The sequence below is a fragment of the Hyperolius riggenbachi genome, chromosome 2 (genome assembly GCF_040937935.1).
Source record: "Hyperolius riggenbachi isolate aHypRig1 chromosome 2, aHypRig1.pri, whole genome shotgun sequence".
Lineage (NCBI taxonomy): Eukaryota > Metazoa > Chordata > Amphibia > Anura > Hyperoliidae > Hyperolius > Hyperolius riggenbachi.
The window spans coordinates 40,307,512-40,332,474 of NC_090647.1; the positions used below are offsets into that span (position 1 = coordinate 40,307,512).

The 24,963-nt window shown below is 48.0% G+C and overlaps 1 protein-coding gene across 5 annotated transcripts in view; it reads left to right on the plus strand.

Moving 5' to 3' along the window:
• LOC137545451 (retinal guanylyl cyclase 2-like) overlaps positions 1 to 24,963 on the plus strand; it is a 176,149-nt gene that overhangs the window by 122,412 nt on the left and 28,774 nt on the right. For all 5 annotated transcript variants that reach the window (XM_068266680.1, XM_068266675.1, XM_068266679.1 and 2 more), the window contains exons 14-16: positions 13,024 to 13,216; positions 14,764 to 14,938; positions 17,104 to 17,202. In XM_068266680.1, the coding sequence (XP_068122781.1) occupies positions 13,024 to 13,216; positions 14,764 to 14,938; positions 17,104 to 17,202 (467 nt within the window). The remainder of the gene's footprint in view (positions 1 to 13,023; positions 13,217 to 14,763; positions 14,939 to 17,103; positions 17,203 to 24,963) is intronic.

The following is a 24,963-nucleotide window of genomic DNA, read 5'->3' on the forward strand; positions in this document are numbered from 1 at the left end:
ATTTACTTTGAGTAATCCACCTGCTGAGCAGGTGATACTTGGCAGTGTGGGTAACACTGCTCTTTAGAGAAGCACGAGAACCTTCCAGCAGCCTGAGATCTTCCAAGGGGTGGAGTCTCAGGCTGAAGGTAGGAAGGACCAGTGAGTGAGTGACACCTGAAGGTGGATGTCACTAGGTGATCTGGAGACTATCTCCTAAGGGAGAGAGATAGCTCTCGAGGTCGGGCAAGCCAGGTCGGCAACACACAGACAGACAAAGTACAAAGACAGAAGACTGATTCAGTATCCAAGGCAGGCAGGGTTGGCAACAGAAGATCAGATATGCGTGGTACCGAATCAGCGAGTGGAGAGGTAGTCAGGAAAGCAATAGGTCATAACAGATATCAAACAATGCCTAGTCTTGGGTGTGAGGTCCGTGGTCTCTACACCCTGCAACTAGTCTGAAGTATAACAGAATGATACACAAGTTCCCTAATCTTCGGTGTGAGGTCCGTGGTCTCTACTAGTGTTGGGCGAACACCTAGATGTTCGGGTTCGCGAACATTCGCCGAACATCGCCGCGATGTTCGGGTGTTCGACCCGAACTCCGAACATAATGGAAGTCAATGGGGACCCGAACTTTCGTGCTTTGTAAAGCTTCCTTACATGCTACATACCCCAAATTTGCAGGGTATGTGCACCTTGGGAGTGGGTACAAGAGGAAATTTTTTTTAGCAAAAAGAGCTTATAGTTTTTGAGAAAATCGATTTTAAAGTTTCAAAGGGAAAACTGTCTCTTAAATGCGGGAAATGTCTGTTTTCTTTGCACAGGTAACATGCTTTTTGTCGGCATGCAGTCATAAATGTAATACATATAAGAGGTTCCAGGAAAAGGGACCGGTAACGCTAACCCAGCAGCAGCACACGTGATGGAACAGGAGGAGGGTGGCGCAGGAGGAGAAGGCCACGCTTTGAGACACAACAACCCAGGCCTTGCATGAGGACAAGAAGCGTGCGGATAGCAATTTGCGTTTTGTCGCCATGCAGTCATAAATTTAATACAGATGAGAGGTTCAATAAACAGGGACCGGAAACGCTAACCCATCACAGATGTTCATTGTTCATGTTACTTGGTTGGGGTCCGGGAGTGTTGCGTAGTCGTTTCCAATCCAGGATTGATTCATTTTAATTTGAGTCAGACGGTCTGCATTTTCTGTGGAGAGGCGGATACGCCGATCTGTGACGATGCCTCCGGCAGCACTAAAACAGCGTTCCGACATAACGCTGGCTGCCGGGCAAGCCAGCACCTCTATTGCATACATTGCCAGTTTGTGCCAGGTGTCTAGCTTCGATACCCAATAGTTGAAGGGTGCAGATGGATTGTTCAACACAGCTATGCCATCTGACATGTAGTCCTTGACCATCTTCTCCAGGCGATCGCTGTTGGAGGTGGATCTGCACGCTTGCTGTTCTGTGTGCTGCTGCATGGGTGTCAGAAAATGTTCCCACTCCAAGGACACTGCCGATACCATTCCCTTTTGGGCACTAGCTGCGGCTTGTGTTGTTTGCTGCCCTCCTGGTCGTCCTGGGTTTGCGGAAGTCAGTCTGTCGGCGTACAACTGGCTAGAGGAGGGGGAGGATGTCAATCTCCTCTTTAAAGTCTCCACAAGGGCCTGCTGGTATTCTTCCATTTTGACCTGTCGGACTCTTTCTTCAAGCAGTTTTGGAACATTGTGTTTGTACCGTGGATCCAGAAGGGTATAAACCCAGTAATTGGTGTTGTTCAGAATGCGCACAATGCCTGGGTCGCGTTCAATGCAGTCCTAGGCCGAAGAGGTCATAGCCTAGGGTCACAAAAACCTGTTTATTTGGGCTATTTCAATGGTAGTGATGGTGACGTACATAAATCTCAGCCATGGCCGTTAGCAACGTCTGAATTTCACGAAATGTCTCATGCAGGTAGAAGACATATTGTTAGACTTGGATTCCAAAGATGGGGTCCCTACATCTCTGCAAACTAGAGTTACAGGGGTCCATTGGTAAAATCCCCCATAGACTTTCATTGCCTCCCTATTTCACTTTCCAAAATCTCACATCTTTTCAAAGGGCAATGGCTCAGCAGTACCAAAATTTCTAGCATTGTAGGGACCCTTAGGGGGATCATGACTGGTGAGTTTTGCCACTGCTGAGCCATTGCCCTTTGAAATGGTGTGAGGTTTTGGAACGGTAAATAGTAGGCCCAATGAAAGCCTATGGGGGATTTTACCAATTTTGGACCCCTGTAACTCTGGTTTGCAGAGATGTAGGGACCCCATCTTTGGAATCCAAGTCTAATAATATGTCTTTTACCTGCATGAGACATTTCGTGAAATTCAGACGTTGCTAACGGCCATAGCTGAGATTTATGTACGTCACCATCACTACCATTGAAATAGCCCAAATAAACAGGTTTTTGTGACCCTAGGCTATGACCTCTTTGGCCTAGGGGCCCGAAACTCACCAGTCATGTTCCCCCTAAGGGTCCCTACAATGCTAGAAAATTTGGTACTGCTGAGCCATTGCCCTTTGAAAAGATGTGAGATTTTGGAAAGTGAAATAGGGAGGCAATGAAAGTCTATGGGGGATTTTACCAATTTTGGACCCCTGTAACTCTGGTTTGCAGAGATGTAGGGACCCCATCTTTGGAATCCAAGTCTAACAATATGTCTTCTACCTGCATGAGACATTTCGTGAAATTCAGACGTTGCTAACGGCCATGGCTGAGATTTATGTACGTTACCATCACTACCATTGAAATAACCCAAATAAACAGGTTTTTGTGACCCTAGGCTATGACCTCTTTGGTCTAGGGGCCCGAAACTCACCAGTCATGTTCCCCCCTAAGGGTCCCTACAATGCTAGAAAATTTGCCACTGCTGATCAATTGCCCTTTGAAAAGATGTGAGATTTTGGAACTGTAAATAGGAGGCCCAATGAAAGCCTATGGGGGATTTTACCAATTTTGGACCCCTGTAACTCTGGTTTGCAGAGATGTAGGGACCCCATCTTTGGAATCCAAGTCTAACAATATGTCTTCTACCTGCATGAGACATTTCATGAAATTCAGACGTTGCTAACGGCCATGGCTGAGATTTATGTACGTCACCATCACTACCATTGAAATAGCCCAAATAAACAGGTTTTTGTGACCCTAGGCTATGACCTCTTCGGCCTAGGACTGCATTGAACGCGACCCACGCATTGTGCGCATTCTGGACAACACCAATTACTGGGTTTATACCCTTCTGGATCCACAGTACAAACACAATGTTCCAAAACTGCTTGAAGAAAGAGTCCGACAGGTCAAAATGGAAGAATACCAGCAGGCCCTTGTGGAGACTTTAAAGAGGAGATTGACATCCTCCCCCTCCTCTAGCCAGTTGTTCGCCGACAGACTAACTTCCGCAAACCCAGGACGACCAGGAGGGCAGCAAACAACACAAGCCGCAGCTAGTGCCCAAAAGGGAATGGTATCGGCAGTGTCCTTGGAGTGGGAACATTTTCTGACACCCATGCAGCAGCACACAGAACAGCAAGCGTGCAGATCCACCTCCAACACTGATCGCCTGGAGAAGATGGTTAAGGACTACATGTCAGATGGCATAGCTGTGTTGAACAATCCATCTGCACCCTTCAACTATTGGGTATCGAAGCTAGACACCTGGCACAAACTGGCAATGTACGCAATAGAGGTGCTGGCTTGCCCGGCAGCCAGCGTTATGTCGGAACGCTGTTTCAGTGCTGCCGGAGGCATTGTCACAGATCGGCGTATCCGCCTCTCCACAGAAAATGCAGACCGTCTGACTCAAATTAAAATGAATCAATCCTGGATTGGAAACGACTACGCAACACTCCCAGACCCCAACCAAGTAACATGAACAATGAACATCTGTGATGGGTTAGCGTTTCCGGTCCCTGTTTATTGAACCTCTCATCTGTATTACATTTATGACTGCATGGCGACAAAACGCAAATTGCTATCCGCACGCTTTTTGTCCTCATGCAAGGCCTGGGTTGTTGTGTCTCAAAGCGTGGCCTTCTCCTCCTGCGCCACCCTCCTCCTGTTCCATCACGTGTGCTGCTGCTGGGTTAGCGTTACCGGTCCCTTTTCCTGGTACCTCTTATATGTATTACATTTATGACTGCATGCCGACAAAAAGCATGTTAAACCTGTGCAAAGAAAACAGACATTTCCCGCATTTAAAAGACAGTTTTCCCTTTGAAACTTTAAAATCGATTTTCTCAAAAACTATAAGCTCTTTTTGCTAATTTTTTTTCCTCTTGTACCCACTCCCAAGGTGCATATACCCTGTAAATTTGGGGTATGTAGCATATAAGGAGGCTTTACAAAGCACGAAAGTTCGGGTCCCCATTGACTTCCATTATGTTCGGAGTTCGGCTCGAACACCCGAACATCGCGGCCATGTTCGGCCCGAACCCGAACATCTAGATGTTCGCCCAACACTACACGTGACCCGTTCGGCCAATCACAGCGCTAGCCGAACGTTCGGGGAACGTTCGGCCATGCGCTCTTAGTTCGGCCATATGGCCGAACAGTTTGGCCGAACACCATCAGGTGTTCGGCCGAACCCGAACATCACCCGAACAGGGTGATGTTCTGCAGAACCCGAACAGTGGCGAACACTGTTCGCCCAACACTAGTCTCTACACCCTGAAACTAGCCTGATGTATAACAGAATAATACACAAGTTACCTAATCTTGGGTGTGAGGTCCGTGGTCTGAAGTATAACAGAATGATAACACAAGTAATCTGGCTCAGTGTGAATTCCCAGGTCCTCCTGGTTCAAACACACTGTTGGATCTGACTAAGGTCTGAGTGCTTCCACGTAGTGTTCGCAACGGCAGACAACTTGTGAGTGGCCAGCAGTAACTATATATAGAGCAGCGCTCTCTGGCGCCACCCCTAAGTGATGAACCAATGGTTACCAGCTCTGAGGTCAGCTGACCAGCCTGGTCAGCTGATCCCCCCTTGGCCGTCATAAAAGTTCTGCCTCTCAACACGCGCGCGCGTATTCCTGAATTTGTGTGAACTAACAGACCCAGCCACACCAGACGCACATTGCTGCGTACAAACCACCGCACTGGATGCGGAACCAGCCGCCTTGCTATCAGTAGACGCGACGGCTTTTCCGCGTTCTCTCACAGTACCAGACACATGCTTCTGCATGCAAACCGCCGTGCTGGACGCGGAATTAGCCGCCTTGCTGTCAGCACACGCAGCGGCTTTTCTGCGTTCTCTCACAGTGGTTCTTGAGAAAATCTATTTTTAAAATGCAAAGAAAAAATGTTTTTCTAATTGTCATTTTTCAAAGTTTAAATACCATTTTTCCTTTGCATTTTTAAAGAGTACTTCCACTGAAATAGACAGTCTGTATTGACAGGCTCTGTCTGCTTAAAGAGACACTGAAGCGAAAAAAAAATTATGATATTATCATTTGTATGTGTAGTACAGCTAAGAAATAAAACATTAAGATCAGATACATCAGTCTAATTGTTTCCAGTACAGGAAGAGTTGAGAAATTCCAGTTGTTATCTCTATGCAAACAAGCCATTAAGCTCTCCGACTAAGTTAGTCGTGGAGAGGGCTGTTTTCTGACTTTTATTATCTCAACTGTAAGTGAACTGTTTACTTTTTCTCTGCCAGAGGAGGGGTCATTACTTCACAGACTGCTCTGAAAGACTCATTTTGAATGCTGAGTGTTGTGTAATCTGCACATATTAGAGAATGATGCAATGTTAGAAAAAACACTATATACCTGAAAATAAAAGTATGAGAATATTTTCTTTGCTGCTAATCTTCTAGTAATTATTCATAGTACACAACCAATTCATTATATCATATATTTTTTTTCACTTCAGTGTCTCTTTAAGGTCAGATGGGGGTGGGGGGGTCGTGGGGTTATCCTCTTGAGGACTGCAGGGCTAAACCCCCCTAGTGACCAGGCATTTTTTAGCTAAAATGGCCACTGCAGCTTTAAGGCCAAGCTGCAGGGCCGTATAACTCAGCACACAAGTGATTCCCCCCCCCTTTTCTCCCCACCAACAGAGCTCTCTGTTGGTGGGGTCTGATCGCTCCCCCCATGTTTATTTTTTTTTTAATAAATATTATTGTTTGTTTTTTTAAAAAAAAAAACCCTGTTTCTTTAACTCCCTTCCCTCCCTCCCTCCCTCCCCACAGCCGGCCAAATATGGCGATCGGCTGTCATAGGCTTCTGCCTATGAGAGCCGATCGCTCTCTTGTCCCCCATGGGGACAGCCGTGTCACACGGCTGTCCCCAGTGCAGCGCTGCTGCTGATCGCAGCGCTGCACAAAGTAAATAGACGGCGATCACGCCGTCTACCGGTCTCCCGAGCGGCAATAGCCGCTCGGAGACTGAAGGCGGGGCGGAGCTCCGCCCCCCAAGCAGGAGATGCGCGCGCAGCCTGCGCGCGATCTCCTGCAAAACAGAGCCCCAGGACTTTACGCCAATTGGCGTTAGGCGGTCCTGGGGCTGCCGCCGCGGCCACGCCTACTGGCGTGACGCGGTCGGCAAGAAGTTATACACATTACTTGTCCTTTAGCAGAGAGAGACATTCCGCCTCTCTCCTTGGCGGTGCGGCGGCAGCCATGTTTTTCGAAGACTGACGAATGTCTTCGGAAACCTCCACCTGTGTGACCGCGGCCCGCTCCCAGCTCAGCAGCCACCAATCAGTTTTCTTTCACCGCTTACAATGATGCACATGTAAAGCTCTTGAGGGCCGCATAAAATAGCAAGGAGGGCCACATTCGGCAGTGTTTGAGACCTGTGGCAAAGAGTAACATACAAGTGCAGAATCTAAAGTAACCAGAGTTTTTCTATCATAATCAGCATTTAACCAAGAAAGAAAAATCTGCTTGGTTGTGTGATATTGCACTTCACATATGCGTTGCTCGGGGAACTTTTCTTGAGGGGCTCTGTCACGGACGATTGCGGGGACGCAGGCGCGTCCTGGAACCGCCCGTGAAGAAAAGAACGATCGCACTCGATTCCTGCATCGATTGCGCTTCAAAACGGTACAATCTGGGTTGAGTGTGTAGGGACAGCTGAAGTCCTTTTCTTAGCAAAGACAGAGCACCATCCTCAAGGCTGGATGGCTCTTTTGATATGCTAATGAGCCTGAGCCTAATCTGCCCCAGAGAGTCCCTGGGTTCAAGCTGTGTTGATGGCCCATCCATCAGGTATAAGGTGACAAGCACCATGGCAGGAGCAATCTAGTTGGGCTAAAAGCCAGACCCACTGGCTCATTCCCAGCAGGGGAGGCGACACCTCGCTGGCTGCTCCAAACTTCAAAGAGCCTTTGCCTGGGAATAACCTGAGTCTCATAGCAAATCCATAACTTCCCAGATCTGTCATATTTCTGGGGTTCCTGAGATGGCAGCTTCACCAAACGTGGGGGAAGTGTAGCATGAGCCCCGGTGCTGGTTCTGAGGAAGTTTCAGAACCTTCGGAGGTAAGGACTGCCAGCTAGGCAGTTTCAAAGTGCCTGATGATACCACAGGGGTCCCACCCCTCATGTCTGGTATCAGGGCGCTGGGTGAATCGAGACAGACCTGAAAATGTTAATAAATCTGCCCTGACCTGTACGGTTCTGTGAGATAGAGCCCATATATGGGTAGATATGATTTCTAGCCCCCAGGATAAGGGGAGGGCTCATCTCATCTTTGAAAGGGGTGTATGGCTCCCCGCCCTCACTCCCTCCTACTGAAGCAGGGGCATAAGAATGGCTGAGGACCCAAACTCAGTGTCCTCCACACTGAACCATCTTGCACTCATCAGATGCCAGCTTGAGGATATGCTGGCATCCACCTGGTCTGAACTCTGGACTTTGAAACCAAGAACTTTATGATTCTTCCCACAATAAGGACATCTTTCCAGGAACTAAGTATTTTTCTCCCTTCTTTTATTTTTCATACTGGCTATTACGGTTTTAATAGTTGTTGATTTTCATAATTGTCTGTATATATTAATTATTTATATTGCGTGAATAAACGACTTTCCCCAAGTCATTCACTGTTTCGCTACCCTGCTTATCAGCACACACAGAAATGATCCCGGGTCTCTGAAGATACGCTACTGTTTGTTTGTTGTTGGCTAGACAGAATATCGTGTGTTTAACCGTTTTATTCGCAGGATTAGTCAGTCAGTTAGTGGGCCCCACGGTCCCATAGTAACCGCGGTGGTGGCAGTTTACTCTGAACCAGTAGGTGACGTTGTAATTACCCGTGTCTCACAGGCTCCCTTCTGAGTTGTCTGCGGCTAATTCTTAACGGTTCCTGCGCATTGACTGCGACCAGAGTTCGCACGATCTGTGCGCTGGCACCGTTTAGAAGGCTAAGTGCGGTCAGCCACTGAGGGCTCATGTGACAGTGTTAGGCAGCGGTTGGGACCTGTGTTGTGCTGAAAATATCTACGATAGCGCTAGCGCTATCGAGAAACGAACTAATTCGTTGGTGTAGCTGGAAGGCAATATATTTTTTATATATACAGAGAGACTGTGTAGCCAGTACCCCTCCCCAAAAGTTTTATTTTATTTGGCATGGAAATGTCCGGGAACTACAAGAAAATGGGCCTGGCGGACCTGCAAAATCTTTGCCAAGAGAGAGGCATTGAGGTCGGCCGCAAGAAACAACAGGACCTGGTAACGGAATTGTTTCAATGGGATACCCAGCAACTGCGGGAGCCGGGAGTGTCCGCTGAAGTGGATACCAGCCCATCTGACAATCGAGGGGAACCAGAGACTGAGACTCCTGACCGTACAGAGGTTGTGCATCCTGAGGGCCCTGCATCAACAGTTACGCCGGAGAATGTCAGTGTGGACCCCAATCCCAGAGTTTCTGAAAGTACTCGCCTGGAACCGGCCAGTACTGGACTGTCCGTTTGTACTGATCCGCTAATGCAGCAGGCGTTACAAAAGCTGATGGACACTGACCTGGACAAGTACCTGCAGTACATGCGTGAAGAGCGCCAAATGCGGGAGGAACGGGAGCGGCAAGCTGCTGCTGCTGCTGAACGCCACGCGGAGAGGGATGCCGCTGAGCGAGAACGGGAGCGCCAATCTGCAGAGGCGCGGGAGAAACGACAACATGAGCTCAACATGGCAAAGGTTCAACAGGCCAGCCGGAGTTCACCGCCCAGCCTCCCTGCTGAAGGAGCTGCACCACCCGTAAGTGCAAAATTTAAATTTGCTAATATTGAAAAAGACACAGACATTGACTTGTTTTTACGGTCTTTTGAAAAAGCATGCCGTCAGTATCGTCTGTCCCAAGACCAGTGGGCCAGACATCTGACACCTTTGCTGCGCTACAAAGCGCTTGATGCCTTCGCAGAATTGCCTGCGGAGAAGGATAATGATTATGCTGCTATAAAAGACGCTATCATTACTAAGTACCAGCTGACGCCAGAAGCCTATCGGAAAAAGTTTAGGGCCTGGCAGAAAAAGTCTTCTGATTCGTACCGAGATGTGGCCAGCAGCTTGCTCACCACACTCCGCCAGTGGACACTAGGCCTCACCAAAGGGTCTTATGATGTCCTGGAGGACTTGATAGTCCTGGAACAATTTCTGAACATTTGCCCTGCTGATGTACACCAGTTTGTGCTAGAACGCAGGCCGGCTTCAACAACTGTCGCTGCAGACCTTGCTGAGACTTTTGCAACTACCCGGGTGGCTGATACCCGCAGAACTGTCCCATCCAGCTGGAGAGGAGGTCAGCCCAATACCTCGGCAGACCCTCCTGCCCCTGTGAGCCGTCCGCCACAGAGGCCACCCAGCGCAGCTGCTGCACCCAGGCCTGCAGCGCCTGGAGAGGTCACCTGTCACTACTGCCGCCAGCCCGGACACATGAAATTCGACTGTCCGGAGCGGAGACAGACACCACCAGCACCTGGATCATCTGCATCACCTGTACCTCACCCACAGCAGAGGCAACCCGCCAGCGAACCACAGCCTGGATCGTCAGATTTTGTCCTGTTTGCACGCGGAAAGGAAATCCGCGACCGAACCGACCAGCAGCAACTTGTTAGAGTGAACGGCAAAGTTGTCACCGGATTTCGAGACACCGGAGCTGACATCACGTTAGTTCACTCACATCTTGTGCCAAAGGAGAGCATCAGCTCCAGCCGATCCCTTGCCCTTACTGGAGTAGAGGGCACCCTTTTCCACATAGCCCACGCAAGAGTGAAGCTGGATTGGGGAGTGGGAGGGGTCCACGAAAGGGTTGTTGGGGTTATGAAGGATCTCCCAGTCCCTGTGTTGCTGGGGACTGATTTGGGCAAGCTTGTGTCCTACTATGAACCTGCCACGACCGCCTTGTCGCTCACGGAAGGAGACGGACTCTCCACCCACCACCAGGTACTTTATACACTTGGGGGAGCACCAGGGGGAGGTGGGTTGAATGTGCCCAGTTCAAGGGTACCAGGTTCAATAGTGCCTGCTTCAAAGGCACCTGAGTTTGATGTACAGGCTGTCTGTTGTGATAATGCTGTAACTGTACCTGAGTTTCTTGTACAACCTGTCTGTAATGAAAAAATGTCTATACCTGTCAATGTCATTACTGCATGCAATGATGATTTGAGTAATGCCCGTCTGTGCCATTCTGACAGTGTACCTGTGCTAGCAGTACCGCGCAGCTGCACTGCTCAGAACCCGAGCTCAGAACAGGTGGAGGGGGTTCCGGCCTCCTCCCCCTCCTCTGACCGCAGGGATGAGACCTTTCAGCCGCTGGCCTCGTGTGACATGAGCCAGTTGGCTGAAACTGACAGCGCCATATTCTCAGCCGCACTACAAAGTGACCCAAGCCTGGAGGTGCTCAGGCAGCAAGCCGCTGAGCCCCTCGCAGACGGGGCCGCTTTCAAGGTGTACTGGGAAGGTGGGAGACTGTACAGTGAGTCTGTACAGCCCCCTACAGGTAGATCCCACGCGGATACCAAGTGGCTTGTGGTCCCGAGTGCGTTCAGGGGACATGTGCTGAAATCCGCACATGGTAATCCTCTGACAGGGCACTCGGGTGTCCGCAAGACACTCGCCGGTATTCGGAAACAGTTTTATTGGCCCCGGATGAACAGGGATGTAGCCAACTACTGCAGGGCATGTGCCGTCTGTCAGGAGCTGGTAAGGTCCAGGGATTCCCGCGGGGTTCCCTTAGGTCCACAGCCACTCAGCAGGGGAACCCTGCGTGGGCTGGCTGTTGACCTAACCAACCCACTGCCCGTTGTCAGCAGTCCCGGCAGACACCACGTCCGACTGCAGTGGCGCAAACGCCCTGTCCAGAACGGTCCATGTTGGGTCAACCCTGAGGGTAGCAGACCGCGACCGGTCCAGGGGAACCGAGCCACAGGCTCCAATAGGTTTTCCCGCCGTACCGGCAACTCGAGGCCCGTCAGCCAGGTTAGCGGCGCCGCCACACATCTTGCGGATGAGTGGCTAAGCCACGGACAAGGGGGAGGGCTGTCACGGACGATTGCGGGGACGCAGGCGCGTCCTGGAACCGCCCGTGAAGAAAAGAACGATCGCACTCGATTCCTGCATCGATTGCGCTTTAAAACGGTACAATCTGGGTTGAGTGTGTAGGGACAGCTGAAGTCCTTTTCTTAGCAAAGACAGAGCACCATCCTCAAGGCTGGATGGCTCTTTTGATATGCTAATGAGCCTGAGCCTAATCTGCCCCAGAGAGTCCCTGGCTTCAAGCTGTGTTGATGGCCCATCCATCAGGTATAAGGTGACAAGCACCATGGCAGGAGCAATCTAGTTGGGCTAAAAGCCAGACCCACTGGCTCATTCCCAGCAGGGGAGGCGACACCTCGCTGGCTGCTCCAAACTTCAAAGAGCCTTTGCCTGGGAATAACCTGAGTCTCATAGCAAATCCATAACTTCCCAGATCTGTCATATTTCTGGGGTTCCTGAGATGGCAGCTTCACCAAACGTGGGGGAAGTGTAGCATGAGCCCCGGTGCTGGTTCTGAGGAAGTTTCAGAACCTTCGGAGGTAAGGACTGCCAGCTAGGCAGTTTCAAAGTGCCTGATGATACCACAGGGGTCCCACCCCTCATGTCTGGTATCAGGGCGCTGGGTGAATCGAGACAGACCTGAAAATGTTAATAAATCTGCCCTGACCTGTACGGTTCTGTGAGATAGAGCCCATATATGGGTAGATATGATTTCTAGCCCCCAGGATAAGGGGAGGGCTCATCTCATCTTTGAAGGGGGTGTATGGCTCCCCGCCCTCACTCCCTCCTACTGAAGCAGGGGCATAAGAATGGCTGAGGACCCAAACTCAGTGTCCTCCACACTGAACCATCTTGCACTCATCAGATGCCAGCTTGAGGATATGCTGGCATCCACCTGGTCTGAACTCTGGACTTTGAAACCAAGAACTTTATGATTCTTCCCACAATAAGGACATCTTTCCAGGAACTAAGTATTTTTCTCCCTTCTTTTATTTTTCATACTGGCTATTACGGTTTTAATAGTTGTTGATTTTCATAATTGTCTGTATATATTAATTATTTATATTGCGTGAATAAACGACTTTCCCCAAGTCATTCACTGTTTCGCTACCCTGCTTATCAGCACACACAGAAATGATCCCGGGTCTCTGAAGATACGCTACTGTTTGTTTGTTGTTGGCTAGACAGAATATCGTGTGTTTAACCGTTTTATTCGCAGGATTAGTCAGTCAGTTAGTGGGCCCCACGGTCCCATAGTAACCGCGGTGGTGGCAGTTTACTCTGAACCAGTAGGTGACGTTGTAATTACCCGTGTCTCACAGGCTCCCTTCTGAGTTGTCTGCGGCTAATTCTTAACGGTTCCTGCGCATTGACTGCGACCAGAGTTTGCACGATCTGTGCGCTGGCACCGTTTAGAAGGCTAAGTGCGGTCAGCCACTGAGGGCTCATGTGACAGGCTCTATGGGATTGGTTTGCTACAGGGCCTCTTTAATCCTTTCATACAACTCTGTGCGTGTTTTTCAGATCTGTGGCCGAAGCTCTTAAAACAGGAGCCACGGTGGAGCCGGAGTACTTTGACCAAGTTACCATTTATTTCAGCGACATTGTCGGATTCACCACAATATCGGCACTGAGTGAGCCCATAGAAGTGGTCGATCTCCTTAATGACCTTTATTCTCTGTTTGATGCAGTTCTAGGCAACCACGATGTTTACAAGGTAAGGCATACACGTCACAATCGTACCATGGGTCTCATGTTTCACCGATTCTGGAAATAAGCTTTTGAAAAATCCCTCTACTTCTTTACATTCAGTATAATACCTCTCCCTCTTCCCTAGAATGAAAGGGAACCGGAAGTGAGAGGTATATGCCATATTTTTTAAACAATTCCAGTTGCCTGTCTTCCCTGCTGATCTTTCTGGCATTTGTAGTACTTGAATCACACCTGAAACAAGCATGCAGCTAATCTTGTCAGATTTTTGTCAGAAACATCTGATCTGAATGCTTGTTCATGGTCTATGTTTAAGGCTCAGTTCACACTTATTAGAAAGACCCATTTGGTACATTTTTTAAAAGACCCCTATCGCAAAAAAAATTAAAATTTAAAATGAATGTGTATGCAAACCTTTAAAATGTACATTTGTTTTAGAATAAAATTCACGGCAAATTACTTTTTTCCTTTCTCATTGTGATTAACAGTAGGTAGTGAAAATCTGAGGTTTTGGACCAGTCATTCTCCTCATGGAGGAGTCTTAAGGTTTTCTTTACTTAAAAAAGTAGCTACTGAATGCCTCTTACTCTGCCCAACTGCCAAAATAGTGTGCAAGCAAGTAGGGAGTAGATCCTTTCCATAGAGTACTTTTCTACAGAATAAAGAAAATACTGAGAATCCCCCATGAAGAAATGGACTAGTCAGGGGCGTAACTAGGCCCCACCAGGCCCCCCTGCAGAATTTCTGAGCGCCCCCTGGGGCCGGTTTTGGGGGGCTGGAGGGGTCGCAGCATGATAGAAGAGCTTGGCGGCACGTCGATGGGGAGGGGGGGTGTTCCCCCCTCACCTCGGGGCTCTACCCTCCAGCTTAAATTAGAGTCCGGGCAGCGGCGGGCAGCAGACAGATACATACCTTCCGTGCTGCCCAGACTCTAATTTAAAGTGGAGGGGAGCGCAGAGGGGAGAGTCCCGAGGTGAGGGGGACTCCGCTGAATGTGGCCATGGCTTTCCCCTCATGCTGCGACCTCTCCAACCCCCACAAAACAGCCCAGAGCGGGCCCTAGGGGGGGCCTGGGCACCCCGGCAGGGGCTGCAGGCCCTATTGTTACGCCAGTGGGACTAGTCCTAAAGCTGTCAGATATGTCAGATTAATACTGCCCTCTGTAAGTAACAGACACATAGGAGAAAAGCAATTTTTTGGGCATTTTACTCTCCGAGAAAAGTACTTAATGTAAATACAGTAGATATTTTAGATTTTATAATTTCTCATGATAGTGGTCCTATAAGCTCTGCTCTGCTAAGCTGTGTGCATAAGATATGTTGTCCTTTTTGTATTTTCTGAATAAAAGAGCTTTGATGGACTATTGTGCCAGCCTCATCTTCACATTTGCTGTGGTGACCGTTAGACCCCTATACACATGTGCTGCCCCTTCTCTGCAGTCTCCTTTAATGGGGACAAACCTAGCATGGTGCAGGGTGACACCAGCAGGAAAATCCTTCCCATCTAAGCGACAGTAGAAATTCTGTGTATTGTTAATGAATTGTCTTCTCCCAGGTGGAAACCATCGGTGATGCGTACATGGTGGCATCGGGTCTGCCCAAGAGGAACGGGAACAAGCATGCGGCAGAGATTGCAAACATGTCACTAGACATCCTCTACTCTGTGGGCACCTTCCAGATGAGACACATGCCCGATGTACCTGTCAGGATCAGGATAGGGCTGCACTCAGGTACTTATCTATCTGCTCGGTTAATTACACCCTTGTGTGCTTTAGGAGTTGGGAACGACTGTAAACCTTTATTGGTCATACATTTTCCTCTATCAACTGCTCGTCTGTAGTAGGTAGAGGAGATTGTCTCAGAAAGGCTGGGTGCACACATAACATAACGTGAAAGGTCACATATTATGCCATGTGCGTGTTTTTGTTTGGTGCATTTTTGGTGTGTTTTTACTGCATTTTATTGGTGCGTTTGCGTTAGCATTTTTTTACCGCAGATGTGTTTTTTCAAGCGTTTTGCGTGCCTTTTAATGCGTTTGCGTTTCACATGTACGAAACGCATATGCGTTTTGTATGCGTTTTTCAATTGCATTTTATGCAAATAACTAGAAAGACAACAGAAACTGCAAATACATCACTAAACAATAAAAAAAAATGCATATAAAAACACATGAAAAACGCATACCATTGCATTTCCATTGACATTCATTATGGGCGTTTTTGATGCGTTTTTGAATATTAGGCAAAAAACCTGCATGTTTTTTATATGCGTTTTTTCCTGCAGCCCATAGATTTCCATTAGCGGCAAAAATGCAGCGTTTTCCGCAACGCTAGCGTTTCTGCTAAGTGTGCACCAAGTCTCAGCAGCAGCCCACATCCAGCATAAATAGATGGATGATGTCCAAAAGTCTCCCCACTTCAAACTAGTAGCGATTGTGGGAGATCCCGTGCAGTATAAAGACTCTGTGCGAAACCTAGAAGTGATCGTGGATAGACAGCTAACACTCAAACAGCAGGTATCGGCTGTTGTCAAGCCCTCATTCTTCCACCTTAAATAAAGCGAGAATTAATCATTATCCCAGCTGAAGACCTACCTGTGCTAGTTCATGCATTTGTATCCTCCCGCCTGGACTACTGCAATGCTCTATTCATTGGATCCGAATGCAGCAGCCAGTCTTAGCCAATACCCCAATACCCCCCATGGTTCAAACATGTCCCCAGTACGGCAATAACCCAGCAGATTAATGGTTTAGGGCTCTGCCTCTGATGCAGACGACCAAATATCGGCTCTTCTTGTTCAGTAAGCCAGCACCTCCTTCAGTAAGGAGTCATTGGGCTAGACTCCATAACACTGCTGCCTACTGGGCATGCCCCTAGTGGCTGCAGCTCTGGCGCTTTGAGTCCTCCAGGAGAAAAGCACAATATAAATGTTATTTGTCCTGTCTTGTGTGTACCAGGCTTGAGACTTTTTGAGGAATTTTTGAAATGTCAAAGTGTGAAAAGCCAAAAATGTCTGGAAATTTTTACAAACATGCTTCCAGGTACAGATCTACAAATGCCCTCTAATATTTTGATAGTTAGAGCGCTGAGATGGTACCTTTTGGGGTTAAATGAGGCTTCTCAAGGGGTGTGTTGCAGACTGAATCTCTGTGAGAAGACTGTAGCGTATAGCACAGGTATTTGTTTTACATCAGCTAAAGGGAATCTAAAGTGAAAATAAAGTTATGATATAATGATTTGTATGTGTAGTAGAGCTAAGAAATAAAACATTAGTAGCAGAGATATGAGTCTCATATTGTTTCCAGTACAGGAAGAGTTAAGAAACGTCAGTTGTGTTATCTATGAAAAAGAGCTTCTCTGAGCTCTCCAACTAATTTAGTCATCTACAGTGCTGTTTTCTGAAGCACTTATCTCAACCTGTCTCTCACTGTTTCTTGTTTCTTTAAGGTTTTACTGCAGAACGAATGACCCTTTGAACTTTCCTGCTCTGTTTCATAGTGTAAAATACAAAGTATAGTATGTAAATCGCAAATATTAGAGAATGACGCAATGTTATAAAAAGAAAGCTATATAACTGAAAATAATAGGATGAGACACTTTTCTATGCTACTAATGTTTTATTCATTATCCGTACTACACATACAATTCATTATATCATAAGCTTTTTTTTACGCTTCATTGTCACTTTAACTGGGATGCTATTGGCCAAGAGCATGTGCTGCACAGCTCTAGTGGCACATGGATTAGGTCCCATGCGTGACGCACTCCGATCCTAAAATTAGGGCTGGTTCATGACTTAGACATTAAAAATGTCACATCAAAATGATTACAGTATAGTAGTGGTAATATTGTGATATGAAGTTGCAGTGTGGAGTAACTGTATATTTGACCCCCAGGGCCGTGTGTAGCGGGAGTTGTAGGCCTTACTATGCCCCGGTATTGTCTGTTTGGAGACACCGTGAACACAGCTTCAAGAATGGAATCCACAGGACTGCGTAAGTCACCATCACCGATTAATTGTATCATTGGACATAATTGGACATAATTATTTTGGCCATAATAATGGTGGACAATCACACACTGTATTTTTCTTGATTTCTAGCACATACCGTAGTGATGTGAAAAAATTTCCATTATACACAGGTAGTCTCCGGTTAATGAACGAGATAGGGACTGTAGGTTCGTTCTTAAAGTGAATGGGAACCGCATTTAAAAAAATGAGACAGATAGTTACCCAAGCAGAGGGAAGGCTCTGGGTCCTATAGAGCCTTTCGGCTCCTCTCCTGGTTCCCTCGTTCCGGTGCTGGCTCGTCCGGTAGCAGTATTTGACTAATTTAGTAAAATACTGCTTTACCCGGCCCGAAGGAGGCTTCAGAAGTCTTCAGGGAGCCCGAGTGCTCCTGAAGAAGGGCGGCCCTGTACTGCGCCTGCGCAAGCACGCTCTCTTGCACGCTCACGCTCCCGAAGACTTCCAAATAGCCTTTTGGTGGGGGATTTAAAAGGGGGGGAGCCAGCACAGGATAGAGAGCACCGAGAGAGGAGACGGAAGGCTCTATATGACCCAGAGCCTTCCCTCTCCTTAGGTAAGTATTTGCATCATTTTTTTTTAATGCGGTTCCCATTCACTTTAACCTGAATCTGTTCTTAAGTCGGAACATTGTGCCATCTCTGTCCCCTGTACCTCCTATATGTCCCCCTGTGCCTCTAGTGTCCCTCTCTGTGTCTCCTCTGCCCTCTGTACCTGCTTATACAAGTTTAAAAGCCATTTTTTCTTTGAATTTTTTAAAATCAATTTTTTCGTGGAAACACAGAATCCATGCCGTTCGTATCGCTGGTCGTTCGTAAGTCGGGCTTTCGTAAGTCGGGGACTACCTGTATAACATAATATGCCTTAGAAAGAGTGCAGCTGAGCAAATACTGGTCCAAAGTCCAACTAATACAGTATTTGATAAATCAGCGCTTAGAGTTCAATGCCTCAGATTATTTTTATATTATTATATTATTGCACCTGGTGTTCAGAAGCCTTCAGTGACCAATCATCAATAATAATTAAAAATAAAGACTTACCAGCCCATGCCAGCCCACATCACAAGGCTGCATATGGTTCTAAGATACAATCCCCAGACATCGGTCTCACATCTTTGGTCCACGGTCAGACTCAGACCTCTCTCAAGGTCCCACTCGTCTCTCGACCAATAGTAGCCAGATCAAATTACATTGATATGATGGTATATCTGGGGCCCTGTAAAATAGGGACCCCCAAAGTCACCAAAGTCAAGATGCACTAACAGGTAAGCGTAAATGGTGCCGTCCCATCTCTTTTGTAACTAGTTTCGCGCTATGGTGTCCTATATCAGTTATTACTATATATTTATACGTGTCTCTCAGGCCCCAGACACAGCACAGTATTCCTTTCCATCTGGCCAGGATAGCTTAAAATTATGATTCACAAATTGATATAAGGGACACCTCTACATGTTGTCACTTGTCTAAGCATTTCTCACCCTTCTCTCATAAATCCTTGTTGACTGTTTACAAATATTTAACTCAACATCTAAAGCTATGTACCCAGGTCACAATATTTCCCGCGTCGGGTGATTTCTTTGGCATAACGAGCGATAGTTTTCCAGAAATTTCACAATGTGTGTGCATGTGTGCAATTAGATGAACAACGTTTTGCAACATGCGGTGATTACAACTAGTGATGAGCGATAGATTAAAAATGGATAAAATCCAAATGGATTTCATCCTCCTAATTACTGCAGCTGAGCGGGTGTGTAAGGGGGGGGGGGTGTTTAAACTTACCCAGCATGCGTCTTCTTTCATCCTTCCCACAGCGCCTTCCACGCTGCGTTCCAAGCCATGGTCATGTGACTACAAAAACGTCCTCCTTCTGGGTTCCTCCTTCCATTCAAAAAAACTGATACTTACACATCCAGTAATACTACACATATGGAAGTTATGTGTGAGGACATCTTGTTGCCAAATAGTAAAATTACATCCAAAAACATTTTTTTTAATAAAAAGTCCTATTTTTACTTTTTAAATTGACCCCTTCCCACACTCCTCAATAGTTGCCCCAAAAAATTTCTGTAAAAAAAATAAAACATTTTCCAATTAAAATCCCCCCCCCCCCCATAAATATTTACCTTAGGGACTGAACTTTTTTAATATGTATGTCAAGAGGGTATATTACTGTTACTTTATAAATTATGGGCTTGTAATTATGGATGGACGCAAAACTGAAAACATGCACCTTTATTTACAAATAAAATATTGGCTCCATACATTGGGAGGAAAAAATGTAAACATTGCAGTAACCGGGACAAATGGGCAAATAAAATTTGTGGATTTTAATTACGGTAGCATGTGTTATTTTAAAACTATAATGGCCAAAAACTGAAAAATAATTATTTTTTTCCATTTTTTTCTTATATTGCCTGTTAAAATACATTCAGAATAAAATAATTCTTAGCAAAAAGTACCCCCTTGTAACGCTCGGTGAAGCACAGAGAGGTCTGATTACCGGTGACCTGCAGCGTCACGGGGAATACAGACGTATACCAGATTATGTGTGATCTGCAGTATCACCGATAATCCAATATACCAGCTAACCTCTGTTCACCGGAGTAGAGTGTAGTGTTTTGGTGTAACAGTAACACTTAGAGGACTAGGCCTCAGTACAGTAAGACGTACTGTACAGATTACTTCCGCAACCCTGAGCTCTCCAAGACGGGAGGAGTCAGACTGCTAGCAGGAAGTATCTTCTGAAAGTCACCCTCAGGCGGAAGGGTTACTAACAGAACGAAGAACCTCCTCCAATGATGAGGTCGGTTCTCGAGGTCGGACAAGCCAGGTCGGACACACACAGACAGATAAAGTACAAGATCGAGAGGCAGAGACGGAGTCAAAGTACAGGCAGGGTTCGGCAACGGGGTATCAGGTATATCGGGGTACAGAATCAGGAGGCAGAAACAGAGTCTAGGAGCGAGCCGGGGTTCGGCAACGGTGTATCAGAGATAACGAGGTACAAGATCAAAGTTCAGAAGAGTAGTCAAGGCAGGCAAGAAGTCATAACAAATATCACAATCAAACTAGTACTTTAAGCTATCAACAAATCTATCTTAGTGTAGGATTACAGCTCCAGCTGGTCCCGGCACACTAACGGATCTGACTAACGGATCTGGGTGCTCCCACGTATGTGAACGCAACGCCAGACAAGGAACAAATGAACAGCCAGCAGTATATATACACATATCCCCTCTCCAGCACCTCCCTAAGTGCTGGACCAATGAGGAGTGAAGCTATGGTCAGCTGACCTGCCTGGTCAGCTGACTCTCCCCTGAGAGTAATAAATTATGTTTGAGTGCGCGCGCGCGCGTCACTCTGAATCTTGTGGGACTATGAGTCCCAGCAACAGCAGCCCCGTTCTGCGGTGTCCCCGCAGCGGGGATCTGCTGGCTATCTGCCGCATTCAGCGCGGCGGTTTCGCCGCGTTCTGCGGCCTGATGCACGGAGGCAGCCGCCTCATGATGCGAGGAGGCGGCTGCCTCTCCGTGCGAGAAGTTCCTGTGTGCGGAAGGAGCCGCCCGCCGCTGGCTCATGGCGGCGGCTCCTCCGCGCTTTCTCACAGTACCCCCCCCCCCGAGGAGTGGACTCCGGACAGCTCCTTCCAGGTTTTTCTGGATGTACAGTATGAAATTCTTTCACTAACTCGTCCGCATGCATGCGATTCCCTGGTACCCATTGTCTCTCCTCAATGCCGTACCCCTTCCATTGTACGAGATACTGCACCGAGTTCTGTACCGTACGTGAATCTATAATCTTTTCCACTTCATACTCGGGTTGGGCATTGACTAAGACAGGAGGAGGGGGGGCGGGACCCACCTGGACTGCAGGTTTGAGAAGCGATACGTGGAAAGACCTCACTCCACGCATACTGGTGGGAAGATCAACGGAGTATGTGACATTGTTAATCTTCCTAGTAACTGGAAACGGACCCACGAACCTGGGACCAAGTTTGTCCGAGGGTTGTTTCAGGGTCAGGTGACGGGTTGACACCCAAACCAAATCTCCTGGTTGGAATTTCCATTCTAACGAGCGTCTCTTGTCAGCCTGACTTTTCTGACTCTGGAATGCCTTTACAAGGTTATTTTTGATGATCCACCACATGTCCTTAAATGATCTCAGCCACATCTCCAAGGCTGGGAACGGAGTGGCCGCAACTGGCAGTGGGGAGAATTTAGGCAGTTTACCGGTCACAATCTGAAATGGGCAGAAACCTGAGGACGAACTCTTTAAGTTATTGTGGGCAAATTCTGCATAAGGTAAATATTTCACCCAATCATTCTGTGCCTCAGCAACGTAGCATCTCAAAAATTGCTCCAGCGACTGGTTGACCCTCTCCGTCTGGCCATTTGTCTGTGGGTGATACCCTGAGGAAAATGACAATTTCATGCCCATCAAGTGACAAAATGCCCTCCAAAATTTCGAAATAAACTGAACTCCCCGATCAGATACTATGTCCTCTGGAATGCCATGTAGCCTGAAGATATGGATGATAAATAAATCGGCCAGTTCCTGGGCCGAGGGGAGTCCTTTCAAAGGCACGAAGTGGGCCATCTTGCTAAAACGGTCGACCACCACCCAAATAACTGACATGCCTTCAGATCTGGGAAGCTCCCCCACGAAATCCATGGACAAATGGGTCCATGGTTCGCTCGGGGTGGGTAAAGGCTGCAAGGTACCTACAGATGCCAGCCGGGAGGGCTTGCTTCTTGCGCACACCGCACATTCCCTGACAAATTCTTTACAGTCAGCGGCTAGCGAAGGCCACCAAGCACATCTGGCCACAAGATCCTGCGTCCTAGATGCTCCTGGATGTCCCGCATTCTTATGGGAGTGAACCATCTCCAAGATCTGGAGACGGAAGGGTAACGGAACAAATAACACCCCGTCTGGTTTCCCCTCTGGGATATCCTGCTGAAAAGGACTCAAAGTCTCTTGCCAGTCCTCCCAAGTCTCGGTGGCGGCTAAGACCACATTTCGTGGGACAATGGTCTCAGGAACAGGGGGCTGTGCTGTCTCTGGCTCAAAACACCTAGAAAGAGCGTCTGCCTTGGTATTCTTACTCCCTGGCGTATAAGTGATCAAAAATGTAAATCTCGAGAAGAATAGTGACCATCGAGCCTGCCTTGGGCTCAATCTTTTAGCCCCCTCGATGTATTCTAGGTTCTTGTGGTCGGTATAAACTGTGATAGTGTGCTCCGCTCCTTCTAGCCAGTGACGCCACTCTTCGAAGGCCAACTTGATGGCTAAGAGTTCCCTGTTGCCTATGTCATAGTTTCTCTCTGCCGGAGAGAACCTTCGGGAAAAATAGGCACACGGGTGTAGTCTACCCTGGAGACCAGAACGCTGGGACAGCACAGCCCCCACCCCGATCTCTGAGGCGTCCACCTCAACAATAAATGGAACGGAGGTGTCAACGTGTCTGAGTATGGGAGCTGAACAGAACAACCCCTTTAACTTAGAAAAAGCCTGTACTGCCTCGGGAGGCCAATGAGTGGTGTCTGCCCCTTTTCTAGTAAGGCTAGTGAGAGGAGCGACCACTGTGGAATACCCCTTTATAAACCTTCTATAATAGTTCGCAAACCCCAAGAACCGTTGCAATGATTTTAACCCCACCGGCTGTGGCCACTCCAGGACCGCGGAAACCTTGGCAGGGTCCATAGACAAACCTGAGGTGGAGATTATGTACCCCAAAAACGCAACCGACGTGACCTCGAAAATACATTTTTCGAGCTTGGCGTATAACAAATTTTGCCTCAGTTTGTCTAACACCATCCTGACATGGGTTCTGTGTTCCGAGAGGTTGTTAGAAAAAATGAGAATGTCGTCAAGATAGACTAGAACGAACTTTCCCAATACCTCCCGAAACACCTCATTGATGAGTTCCTGGAAGACGGCCGGGGCATTACACAACCCGAAGGGCATCACCCTATACTCGTAGTGCCCATCGGGGGTATTGAAGGCCGTCTTCCATTCATCGCCCTTCCTTATACGCACCAGGTTGTATGCCCCCCGTAAATCCAGTTTAGAAAATATGCTAGCCTCAGTGACCTGTGTGAACAAATCGTCAATAAGTGGTAACGGGTAGCGATTCTTCACAGTGATTTTATTGAGACCTCGATAATCGATGCAAGGCCGTAACCCCCCATCTTTCTTTTTGACAAAAAAGAAACCTGCCCCAGCGGGCGACCGGGACGGCCTAATGAAGCCCTTTGCCAAGTTCTCACGAATGTATTCCTGCATGGCAAGTTTCTCGGGGCCAGACAAGTTATATAAATGACCTCGAGGAGGCACACAACCGGAACGAAGATCAATGGGACAGTCGAAGGAACGATGCGGGGGCAACTTATCCGCGGCCTTGGGACAAAATACATCGGCATAATCTGCATATTGCTTTGGTACACCTTCCACCTGTACCTTGGTTAGACCCAACGTTAGTCTCCCCAAACACTGCTGGAAACAGTGAGGTGACCATGCCGTCAACTGTCCTGTGGCCCAGTCTATCTGTGGGGAATGTACCTGCAACCAAGGCATGCCTAGGATAATAGTGGATGTGGACATCTGCAACACATAAAACTGTAACTGCTCCCCGTGTAAAACCCCTATGGTGAGTCCCACAAACGGAGTCTGTGACAGGGGACAGTTCCGCTGCAAAGGGGAGTCGTCAACTGCCGTGACCTGGATGGGGGGTCTCACGGGAGTGAGTGGTAACCCCAACTCCTGAGCAAACTCAAAATTCATAAAGTTAGCCGCTGAGCCGGAATCAATGAAGGCTTCAGTGGCAACAGATTTATCTTCCCATGTGACCGTACATGGGAGAAGTAATTTTTTTTCCCTAAGGGGTGAAGTCTGTGTGCCTAGGGTGTCACCCCCCACTACTCCTAGGCAGACCCGTTTCCCGCCCTATTGGGGCAGTTTCGCACCCTATGCCCTGCCTCTGCACAGTATAGGCACAGTTGTTCCGTCATCCTCCGCCTTCGCTCCACCTGGGTCAATTTTAAACGACCAATTTGCATCGGCTCTGGTGGAGGCAAGGCCAGAAAGGGTGAGACAGGCGGAGGTGCTGGTTCAGAGGCTGCAGCAACCGGTGCCGTATACGAAGTCACCCTGACACGGTGACTTCCCCTAGCCTGCTTCTGATGGCGTAGCCTGCGATCTACACGAATGGCCGATGATATGGCCTCATCAACTGTCTTGGGCTCTGGTACTGTCAACATTAAGTCAGAGACCTCCTCCGTCAATCCAGACAGAAAATAATCCATAAGAGCGAAGTTATCAAATCTAGAGGTGATTGACCACCTACGGAACTCCGCCGCATAATCCTCGACCGACCCTCTGCCTTGCCGCAAAAGCTTGAGTTTCCGCTCTGAGGTCACAGCAAGGTCAGGGTCGTCGTAGATTATGGCCATGGCCTTAAAGAACTCGTCTACCGAAGTCAGAGCGGTATCGGTAGCAGGCAGGTTATATGCCCAGGACTGGGAGTCCCCAGTCAATAAGGTTTTAATAAAGATGACCCGTTGGGCCTCAGTCCCCGAGGATCGGGGTCTCAATTCAAAATACGACAATACTCTACTCCTGAAATTCCGGAAGTCCGACTTGTGGCCGGAAAATTTCTCAGGGACAGGCATACGGATGTCGTCACTAGGAGGGGATCGCACTGAATCGACTGATGTCTGGAGGGTTCTCAC